Genomic DNA, 10,456 nt, shown 5'->3' with positions numbered 1-10,456 from the left:
TAGGGAAGGCCGTAGGATCATATTTTTTTTTTGAAAGGGCTTGGTTTCAGGAATTTTTTGGAAAAAAAAATCCAAAAATTAATTTTTTTGAAAAAAATGTCAAAAATCTACATCTATTCAAAAAAAAAAAAAATTGGTAAAAAGTTTAAAAAATCATCTTCCAAATATTAAATGTTTGAAAAAAAAATTTCAACAATCCACAGCTATTCACAAAAAATTAAATTTTTTGATAAAAAATATAAAGAATTATATATTAAATTTTTTGAAAAAAATTACAAAATCCACAGCTGTTTACTAAAAATTTACTTTTTTGGAAAAAAAATTCAAAAATAATTTATCAAATATTTAATTTTTTGAAAAAAAAAATGCCAACAATCCACAGCTATTCACAAAAATTATTTTTTTTTCTAAGAAATTTGCAAAATTAAATTTAAAAAAAAAATCAAAATCCACAGCTGTTGACAAAAAGTTGACTTTTTGGGAAAAAATTCAAAAATAATATTTCACATATTAAATTTTTTGAAAAACAATTCAACAATCCACAGATCACAAAAAAATTATATTTTTTAATTTAAAAAAAAAAAAATTCAAATATTACATTTCTCTAGTAAGAAGAATAAATTCCTTAATTTGGGGACGGTAGGGAGCTACAGCCCCTCATTGCCCACCCCCTGTGCATGTCCCTATTATATTTCATAGCTCATTATTATTACTCGTACGTTTATAATCTAAAATATAGCCAAAATGAATTTGACGTGTAATTTAAAAAAAAATTGTTCTTGGCCAGGTTGGAGGTAAATAATATAATTAAACGGAGAGGAAGATAACATAAATTGATGGCTCTCTGAAAATATATTCTCTCAACCTATTTTTTTAATACTTCATTATAATCATTAGTGTTTATTACATCACTTAATGAAATGATAAAGTGTTTATTGTGATCAAGTATAGTATCTGTAACGTAGAATGGGGGATTAGTAGAAATGTATAAAATATGCTCAGAAACGAGTGCAAAACTTTTTTTAGCTGCAATTTGATAGGATTTGGATATTCTGAAACTGTTATCATTATGCTTTCATTCTCGAAGAGAGAACATCTAAGTATAAAGTAATCACTACTACCTGTACTATTGAAAAACGCAGTGTAACAATAAAGGTTCGCTCTTGAGTTATAAGTGTAAGTTCTTGTTGAGTAGAATGGAAGATCGACATTGGGGTATTTACAGCCTTTAATATGTTCTTGCTAAAGCTTTAAACCAAGTAGCGAAACGAGCACGAAAACAATAAACAGGTGAAAATGTCTTGGTTGGAATTTACTTTTTTAATCCGCCAGGGGCGGACACAACTCCAGCTATAAACTAGAATGTATTCTTATATTAATAAAAGTAGCTAGATTTGAGTCACAAGTGTAGAAAGTAGAATACTGAATATATTCATATTCTAGTATTAATAAATAACTATTAACTATAGTTTAGTTATTTTAGTAATAAATTATGTGTGGTAATAAGATGAATGTATGGGAGTCTTCCGAGAATGGCCAGCTTTGACAGCTCTGCAACTTGTCCTTCAAGGGAGCGGATGAGCTTTATCGATGTACGGTAACTTCGTAAAAACATTTTCGTAGAAGTACTTTTCGTATAAAAACAATTTTGTATAAATTTATAAGGAAACCGGGCATAGACTTTATAAATTTTCATTTTTACCCCGAATGTTGGGGTGTTTCGGGGTTTAATTGTTCTCAATTCTTATTGGCTTAAAATTATAATTTGCTATCTGTTTGGGATACAGTTAAGGGGGGGGGGTCGTCAGGGGCTCTTAGTAGTTTCTTTAAGTATTGGCAGTAGGTTGTATCCCGTTTTAGGACCTGGCGTACCCAAAAACACCCCCAACATTGGGGGTACAGTTGGAGGGTGGTGGGGCTCTGAGTTGTTTCTTCAAGTATCGGAGGTGGGTTGCATCCCGTTATAGGACCAAGCGCCACACGAAAACACCCCCAACGTTCGGATTACAAAATACAATTAATAAAGTTTATGCCCCGTTTCCTCATAAATTTATACGAAATTATTTTTATCCGAAATGTCCTTGTACGAAAATGTTATATACGAATTGTCCTTATCTGAATATATTTTATAAGAAGTTACCTATTACCCTTTATACCATATCACGAGTAATTTTAGAGAGTAACTCTGCTAGTCTATTGACCCATACAATTACTGTATGGCTAGGTCGCCGACAGTCAATAATATAGCCTTACAATCCTTGCAGTTGAAATTATTTGCAGAGATTGAGTTCGATGAAGCTTTTCGTTCCCTTCAAAATGCATCTTCTCATGATCAAAAGATTGCCTGTTCCCTTAAAGGACAGGTTATAGACCTTAAAGATTAAAAGGAATATAATTAACTAAATATATAACTTTAAAAAGACTAGAATATGGTGTATTAATAAACAAAAAACACGTCTTACCGTTTTCAGTATAAATAAATGAATGAATTCATAGGAAAAGCGACATATAATAAAAAAATATGAAAAATACTGAACACAATATTTTCTCCGTCTAACGGTTGCGTTTTGCTACTTGGTTTAAAGCTTTAGTTCTTGCAATATACGAATTTGGAATTGTGTTTATTTCATTCCTCTCACAGCTGCTTACAACTGATCTAATATGACCGCCGTGATAGCTAAACTGCTCTCCTCCCAGACGTTCTTCAAATGGTGAAGATTATCACCTTTATGTAGAGCTATTTCTAATAAATCTTGATGAAACTTTGTCAAATGGCCTTATGATTAAAAAAAACAAAGCACTTGCATTGAATGCTACTTAATGTCAATGATAAACTGATATATTTGGATTAAATCAAAGTACTATGTACTGAAAATCTCTGTACTATGGCTAGATTTGTACTATTATTTTTTTCCGATCGATTAGGAGCAAGAAAAGTAGGATAATCATAGAAAAATATCCTACTATTTCCATTCTAATAGTTAATTTATATCTACAATATAGAAATAGAAGGATTGTCTAACCATGTAATAATATATTTATAACTCATTTTAGGACTGATATATAATGCAATTAATAAGTAATCATATATTTTTGATAGAGGGTAAGGTTTTAGGGGCGTCCACTGGGTTTTATATCTATATTTTTTATTGAAAACTTTCAAAATTAATATTTCTACTCTTCAGCATAATTTGTTGGAATGAGCTTTTTTAAATAAAATAAATCCTTAAAAAAATTCTTCCCTTATTTTCTCTTCCAATTTTTTCTACCCACTGATTTTCTATTTTTTTAGTATAAAAAAATTTCGAATACACTGGACGGGGACGCCCCTGGGTTTTAAGGCCTATTATTAATTGGTCTCATTTTAAAATTCAATAATAGTTCACTATTTTACTTAATATTAATGGAGAAAAGGTTTTCATTGTTATAAAACTTGGTTGTTAGACCCCCAAATTAGGCGACATCACCAATGCTGACGTCGGGTCAAAACGTTCTACTCGGTTTTTGTATTTTTACATATCGGCAGGTCATATTTTATACAATTTTATCAATTGTATCGCTGTAGACGGTGTTTTGTTGTAAAAGGAGAGGACGTGTCCGTTTTTTCCTGACATTAGTTTAAGGTGACGTCATAGTAAGCTGGTAAGGTATTTCTTCTTTGCTTCAGCTCGATGAGCAGAAAGTAGTTTTTTATAAGGAAAGTAGAATTAAAAACTAATAACTGGCAGGGGAGTGAGTGAATGGAAGGGATTGGATGGGTAATGAAGAGTATGTTATAGCCATTTTTACGATTTTAGGGAGTTTGGTAGCTGTCGTATCTCTTGTTGTTCTCGGATGGTGGGTTATGTGGAAATTGTTTCTCTCTAGATTCCAATTTATTCGAGAAATTCTTGCCTCCGACCCCCAAATCAAGCCCAAATCTAAACTAAGACGAAAAGAGTCGTAAATAGTAAATACTAAATCATATTAATTAGATATGGATTCCATGGATTCCGTTATCAAAGAAGGAAGTCACGATGTGGCCTGGAATGATCCTCCACAATTTGCTTATAATCCAGGATCCACGTAAGTCCTCGCTACACTAATTGACATTCAATTATTGACGTGTGCTGTTTACTCCATTCATAGGGACAGACGGAAACTAACACAAAGAATAGGCATGTCTCAATATGGCGAGCCGATCCAATCTGCCGTTGGAGGGATCCCAAACCCCGCTCGCAGAATGCAACCATCACCTAACAGAGCCCTTTTAGAAGACGATAAAAACGCTCCTGTCCCTGATTTAAACATTGTATCTCAGGGCTTTAAGGCTCTACTATATGGAAGTCAAGCTGATGATAAACGTAAAAGAGACGTTATTCGAAGAATCGAAATGATGGAGACCAAATGGTCGTCCGGGGGGTTGAACGATAATGTTATGCGTGGGTGTGGGAAAATACTTGATCTATTAACAAAGGCCTCTTTTGATGATGCACTCAAAGTGCAAACGAGGTTGAGTGTGGATTGGCCTGGATTGGTTAATCCTTGGGCTGTAGGGATCAAGCAACTCATTCTGCTGTTATCTCAACAACAAGTATAAATAATTGACTTAGTTTCATTGATTCCATATCTATTTTTGTATATTAAAAAATCTTACTTGAAACAGTTCATAACGGAAGGCCTACTACTTCACTCATCCTTTAAAAAAAAAAAAAACACCCATAAGATTAAATCATTTTTAGCAATTATATTTGTTGTTTGGGCTATTCGTTTCGTTTATATTAAAATCCTATGTCAGTGAACTTCTATCTAGTTTAAAAGCATTTTTTTCAAGTCGCTTCAATATTATAATTGATTAAATAAATGTAAGCATAATATGTTTCCACAGTTTTTAAAATAGTTTTCTTATTTAATAATTTAAATATTCGTGTTCAAATGTACCTTTTTCGCAGCACCTCACTCATTTTTTATATGAAATTTCAGCTCCAATCTAAAAAAAAAAGGCTCATACCAAAATGACGTTAGTGTGTTAACTTTTTCTCCTGACGAAAGACCTGAATATAAAAAGCTCATATCTGATAATATATTCTTGTTCATCATATTTATGTCCATATACTTAAATATTTCATAGACATATTTCAATCAATTATAGGTTTTGAAATTATTTCTAGGATGAGTTGAGATAGACAAGAATGTTAACTATGGTCAATAAACGTCATTTGATTTATGATACTTTATTTAGCATTATCTAGATTATTCTTCATATTATACCCTGAGATAGGGGTAGTGATGGGGTTCTCAAGATAATTTTTGAATGTATCTTCTCAATCCCTTTAACCATGACTAAAACAACATGATTTTACTGTCATCTCTTTTTAGAATTTAATTCGTCTTTGACTAGTTTTATTTCCTCCTCAACCCAAATTAAGTGATAAAACAAACTATAAATAAATATATACATTTATTTCAGGCAATAACGTGTAGTCGGTCTATGATCAACTAACTAAATAAATAAATATTTATAGAGTTCATCTAAACTCTAAAATACAAGTTCATAACATCTTAAATTAAGACACAGTCATCAATATTAATATTGAAATAAAATTATACAGGAAGAACTTTTCCTGGATTAAGAATTCCCTTAGGATCTAATGCGTTTTTAATAGACTTCATGACTTGGATTCCTGCAGGTCCATATTGAGCTTTAAGAAGATCTATCTTTCCTGTACCAATACCATGTTCTCCGGTACAAGTTCCACCCATTTCTAGTGCACGTGCGCCCATACGATGAGAAACTTCTTTGCATCTCTTATACTCATCCTTGTTATTTGGATCAAAAAGTAGGAATGCATGGAAGTTGCCATCACCGACGTGACCAAGAAGAGGCCCTATTGAAAAATATATAGTTTAAATACTCGGATTATAAGAAACAAATGTATTTAATTACCAACTAGATCAGCTTGAATGATATCTTGCCGAGTCAGTTCGAGTATTTCAGGTAGGCGTGAAATGGGTACAGCAACGTCAGTTGAAACGGCTCTTGATCCAGGTTTCAAACCGATGGTTGCCCAAAATAGTTTATGTCTTGCGGTCCAGAGTTTGTTACGATCTTCTTGTAGGGTCGCCCACTTAAAGTCAGATCCTCCATTTTCTTCAGCCAGTGAAGAAACAAAGAGAGTTTGTTCTTGAAGAGCTTCATCACTTGATGCATGAAATTCGATGAACAAAGTTGGAGTCTCCGTTTGATCCAATTTACTATATTCATTGACTGCCTTGACAGCAACTTCGTCCAGTAATTCTATCCGTGCAATAGGAATACCGCATTGAAGAGTGGAAACAACGGTATCCACGGCTTGCTTTATGGATGGAAATCCAACAACGGCTGAGGATACACAGTTGGGTTGAGGATGTAGATTAAGGGTGGCCTTTGTAATGACGCCCAGAGTGCCTTCTGAGCCGATCATGAGATGGGTCAAATCGTATCCGGCTGATGTCTTCCGTGGTCTTTGGCCATGCATACCAGAAGTATGAATTATTGTACCATCCGCTAAAACAACTTCTAAATTAACGCAATTATCTTTAATCGTCCCATAGCGTACAGTATTAGTTCCACTTGCTCCAGTAGCACACATTCCACAAAGGGAAGCATTTGCACCAGGATCCACAGGAAACCAAAGTCCTAATAAAATAGTCGTTACATGATATATCACGACATAGAATTACTTAATTAAATACCATCATTTTTTATATGGTGATTAAGATGCTCTCTCGTGATGGCTGGCTCCACGGATACGTTAAAATCTTCGGGGTAATAATCTAAAATTTGATCCATTCTTGAAAGATCTAGGCAAATTCCTCCATTTAAGGCAGATATTCCAGCTTCTAATCCAGTACCTGTTCCATATGGAATAATGGGTATTCCATCTTTGTTACATAATTTTAGAACCTTAAAAGAAAATCAATCTAAATTGATATTCATTGAAGTCTGTTACTTTTCCATTTATCAATGGAAAAATAATCTTAATTTGCCCGAAAATGGCTCAATGGACAGGAAATTACCTCGCTCACTTCTTCCGTGTTTCCAGGAAATACAACAATATCTGGTAAGGACCCTTTTTCTGGCCCTTCATCCTGTCCATGTTGAGTTCGAACAGCCTCAGCAACTGACACATTCTTTTCATCTCCACCTAGTATACTGCGTAATTTAGAAGAATAGCTTCCAATATCATTTTCCGATAGCTTGAGTAATTGTAAACTTCTCTTCTGAGAATATTGAGTAATTCCTGGGATTAAGCGAGGCAGAGATTTGAGGGACTGCATATTTTGAATTCACAATTAAATTATTCTTTCTGAAAAATTCTAAAAATATAAATAATTATTAATTAAATTGTCCATTGCTGATTACTAAAAATTCGAGTGACGAAATAGGGTTCAGTCATATATAAAAATGTAACTTATTCGAGATCACTTTTTGAAAAGACTCTTCTTACTCAATCATAAACTGAGAGATTATATCTATGAGAAAGCGAGTTACAATTTTTTAGTAAATGTAATATTTTTATGTATGTAGACTTTTTGCCAAAGAAAAAGAGGATGTCTTTAAGCTATTAATTAAGATGAGACTCCTTCTATCTCCTCACAAATTAAACAAAAATAAAATATTGGAAATGAGTCATTCTTTCAAGGCTCAATTCATTATGCCAACTTCATCATAATACCACTTAGGAGTTCAGTCACTACATAATATACAATTTCGAAAAATACCCCAAAACGCTAAAATTGCATTAAGTTCACTTTGGTAGAAAACTGCCGTTTTTTCATCAATCATTAATAGTAATAATATGACAAGGATCTTATTTAAATTAATTATTTATTCTTCGTATTATTGATTGTTCAAATCAATATTCTTCTTCAATACAAAATGAATAAAAAAATACTGATTCACAACTCATATGAGATGACATTTCATGTAACCTGTTATTCAACTGGACTTAAGTGTTTTCAAGTGATTAAAAGTGAATTGATAATAAAGTAGATAGTGCATTTATTATGTAACTTCATAGACCTAAAAAAAATAGGCAGTCATTTTCAAAGAGAAAAACTTAAGAAGCCGACACAGACATTAATTACTTGAAAATCTGTACGTGCATTTGTGATAAAGTTATGTCTTGGGTATTAATTGTAACTTGTTTAATAAGCCAGTTGTACAAGCTCCAAACAAACAAGGAGATGACTAGTTATAAATGAAGAATTTAGAGTACTTGTGGTGAGGATAATGCAATCATTGCATCTTCTTTGGATGATCAATTATCATTATGAAACTTTTTTAATGAAAATTACTCATTGCTAAATAAATTGTGGGATATTATAAAGGTAAATGCCCACAATGATAATATTACTCGTAAGTAAATAATAACTTGTTATTTGGACAGCGTTAATATATTTATATAGAATATAATGAAATGATAGCATTAGTTAGTAATTACAATTACACATGCTGTAATTAATATTAAGACGTACAAATTGTAGCTTGTACAATCTATTCATACAAATTGCTGCCAAATTGTATACAATGCCAATATATATATATAATTGTAAAATATTATGAAATAGGGTAGAAGTCAAAATGGCGAAGAACGATTTTATTTTTTCAGCCTTCCTTTAGCTACTTTTCAACATAATATAAATAAGAAATAAACGAACACCAATTAGAATCACCAAACCAATATTAGTAGTCACGAATCTATATAATACTTACAAGGATCCAATTGGACAAGGAAGATCAAGAGCGCCTCGAGTTTGCCACAGTCACAATTCCAATACTACTTGGCTCAGAGCTAAAATAAGTTGCCATCACGCAGATTGTAAATTTCATATAAGTATTTTTTTTCCTTAGTTTTGCGTTGAAAAAAAAAAATAATTAGGTTTCACTGCGCCTGCGTATCATGTTTGTTACATGTGATATTACTATATTACTTATTAGATGCACGTACGAAGGATATGGACGCTTAATTTTAATTAAGAGTTCTCATATCATAATGATTGTCATTAGCACTTATAAATAATTATTCTCTAATTTAATAATTTATGAATACAATATGTCCTGATTTCAGTAATATTTTAGCAGACAGACCAAACAGTGATATTATTCTAATTTATAATTGTAAATAGTCTTAGTAGTTCAGTCTACGCGCACCATTTTTTTGAAAGTGGTTGGGGAGGACAATAATAACTGTAATAAAAAATATAAAAAAATATTGCCATTTTATGATTGTAAATTCTCAAAAGTGGGGTTGTGTGGCCCCTATAGTATGTAGTAGTGGTGTGTCAATCCTTATTTATTCGTCCTGGTATAAAATCGTTTTATTCGTTACTGGTCCTATCAGTCCTCGGGACCTATCTTTAAAACCGTCAGTCATGTTGACTGTCAGTAATACTAGAACTGATTAAAACAAGAAGAAATAAAGTTGAGTGACGTAATCAAGGACCGAACTTTATAAGTTTTAGTACTGATGTACAGAACTGAACTGTACCGGAGCGAGATTGAACTGAACGGGACTGCAGTCTTCACTCCTATATAAGGAATAACACAACATTATTTGTTGGTCCTTACTTACTTAGTTAAGTCCAGTTTGAGGATATGTCCAATCAGTCCTTGGGACTGTTAGTACAAGAACTGATTAAAAAAAGAATAAATAAAGTTGAGTCACATTATGAAGGATCGGACTTTATCAATTATAAGCTTTTAGGAATTACAGGCAAGACTGAACTGGACTGTTATAGTATTTAGTCCTAAATAAGGACCGACACAAGTCACAACATTGGCGTCTCCAGGATTATATATATATATATTAGAGTGTACCTGAATGACAATAGTTGGGAATTTGGTATTGCCGGATATTTTTTATTCTGCATTTTATTCCTTTAAAGAAGAATATAACCCTCAAATATCCAAAAAATGGTCCTTCATGGACGCGTTTTAATTTGAAAATCTGTAAAATGTCGAAAAAAAAGGAAATTTTGATGTTGTTTCTTGAAAATTATCGATTTGAATCGAGTTACTGGACTTTTATTTTATTAAGTTTTGTAGATGAAACATATACTTTGCAATAATATTTTAACAATATTTCTCAAAATACCATGCCACACACAAAGTTGTGAACGTGCAATAGAAGAAGTAACCAACACTTCAGCTCCAATTTTTGGACAAGAGAGACGGGATGGATATATCAGAGCAAAATTAAAATTGAGTTTAATTGTCCTATTAATGAAACAAATAAATAATTGGAAGCAATTTTTTATTCATAGTTTCGCTTTTGAAAGGTTATCGAAAAAAGAAAGGAATTAAATATTCATCATATATGAAAGATATCAAACTTACAGAATATAAAAATATAAATTCCATCCCACCCCCTGGGGACGCCCTGCACAACACTAGTTATAAGTGTATTTTGACAGATATCTGGTAACAATTTAT

At 32.3% G+C, this 10,456-nt stretch overlaps 2 protein-coding genes across 6 annotated transcripts; one reads left to right on the top strand and one right to left on the bottom strand.

The window, feature by feature from the left end:
* Positions 1-609: 609 nt before the first annotated feature.
* On the top strand, positions 610-4,876 carry LOC121126138 (steroid receptor RNA activator 1). The gene is made up of 2 exons (XM_040721442.2): positions 610-4,065; positions 4,129-4,876. Exons 1-2 carry the CDS (start codon positions 3,977-3,979, stop codon positions 4,577-4,579), a joined length of 540 nt encoding a protein of 179 aa, XP_040577376.1. The 5' UTR covers positions 610-3,976; the 3' UTR covers positions 4,580-4,876.
* A 551-nt stretch (positions 4,877-5,427) lies between these two features.
* LOC121126119 (probable D-lactate dehydrogenase, mitochondrial) lies at positions 5,428-9,652 on the bottom strand. 5 transcript variants are annotated; one of them, XM_040721429.2, is made up of 6 exons: positions 9,597-9,652; positions 8,738-9,211; positions 7,039-7,338; positions 6,715-6,925; positions 5,927-6,658; positions 5,428-5,867 (listed from the first exon to the last, which is right to left on the bottom strand). In XM_040721429.2, the coding sequence occupies exons 3-6, from the start codon at positions 7,297-7,299 to the stop codon at positions 5,584-5,586; spliced, it is 1,488 nt and encodes a 495-aa protein (XP_040577363.1). In that variant the 5' UTR covers positions 7,300-7,338; positions 8,738-9,211; positions 9,597-9,652; the 3' UTR covers positions 5,428-5,583. The 5 variants fall into 5 exon arrangements, with proteins under 5 accessions (XP_040577363.1, XP_071747865.1, XP_071747858.1 ...); XM_071891764.1 differs by lacking the exon at positions 9,597-9,652 and having other exon boundaries at positions 7,039-7,328; positions 8,738-8,851; XM_071891757.1 differs by lacking the exons at positions 8,738-9,211; positions 9,597-9,652 and adding an exon at positions 7,744-7,907.
* Positions 9,653-10,456: the final 804 nt, after the last annotated feature.

The sequence above is a fragment of the Lepeophtheirus salmonis genome, chromosome 1 (assembly GCF_016086655.4).
Source record: "Lepeophtheirus salmonis chromosome 1, UVic_Lsal_1.4, whole genome shotgun sequence".
NCBI lineage: Eukaryota > Metazoa > Arthropoda > Copepoda > Siphonostomatoida > Caligidae > Lepeophtheirus > Lepeophtheirus salmonis.
The sequence above is the reverse complement of the archived record's forward strand: the minus strand, read 5'-3'. Positions and strand labels throughout refer to the sequence as shown.

What these genes read in the sequence shown, in the direction of transcription:
- LOC121126138 (XM_040721442.2), top strand. Translation starts at nt 3,977, where the DNA reads ATGGATTCCATGGATTCCGTTATCAAAGAAGGAAGTCACGATGTGGCC. An exon ending in GCTTATAATCCAGGATCCAC is followed by an intron (nt 4,066 to 4,128) that starts GTAAGTCCTCGC and finishes CTCCATTCATAG; the next exon opens with GGACAGACGGAAACTAACAC.
- LOC121126119 (XM_040721429.2), bottom strand. Translation starts at nt 7,299, where the DNA reads ATGCAGTCCCTCAAATCTCTGCCTCGCTTAATCCCAGGAATTACTCAA. An exon ending in ACACGGAAGAAGTGAGCGAG is followed by an intron (nt 6,926 to 7,038) that starts GTAATTTCCTGT and finishes TTTTCTTTTAAG; the next exon opens with GTTCTAAAATTATGTAACAA. An exon ending in CATTCAAGCTGATCTAGTTG is followed by an intron (nt 5,868 to 5,926) that starts GTAATTAAATAC and finishes ATTTTTCAATAG; the next exon opens with GGCCTCTTCTTGGTCACGTC.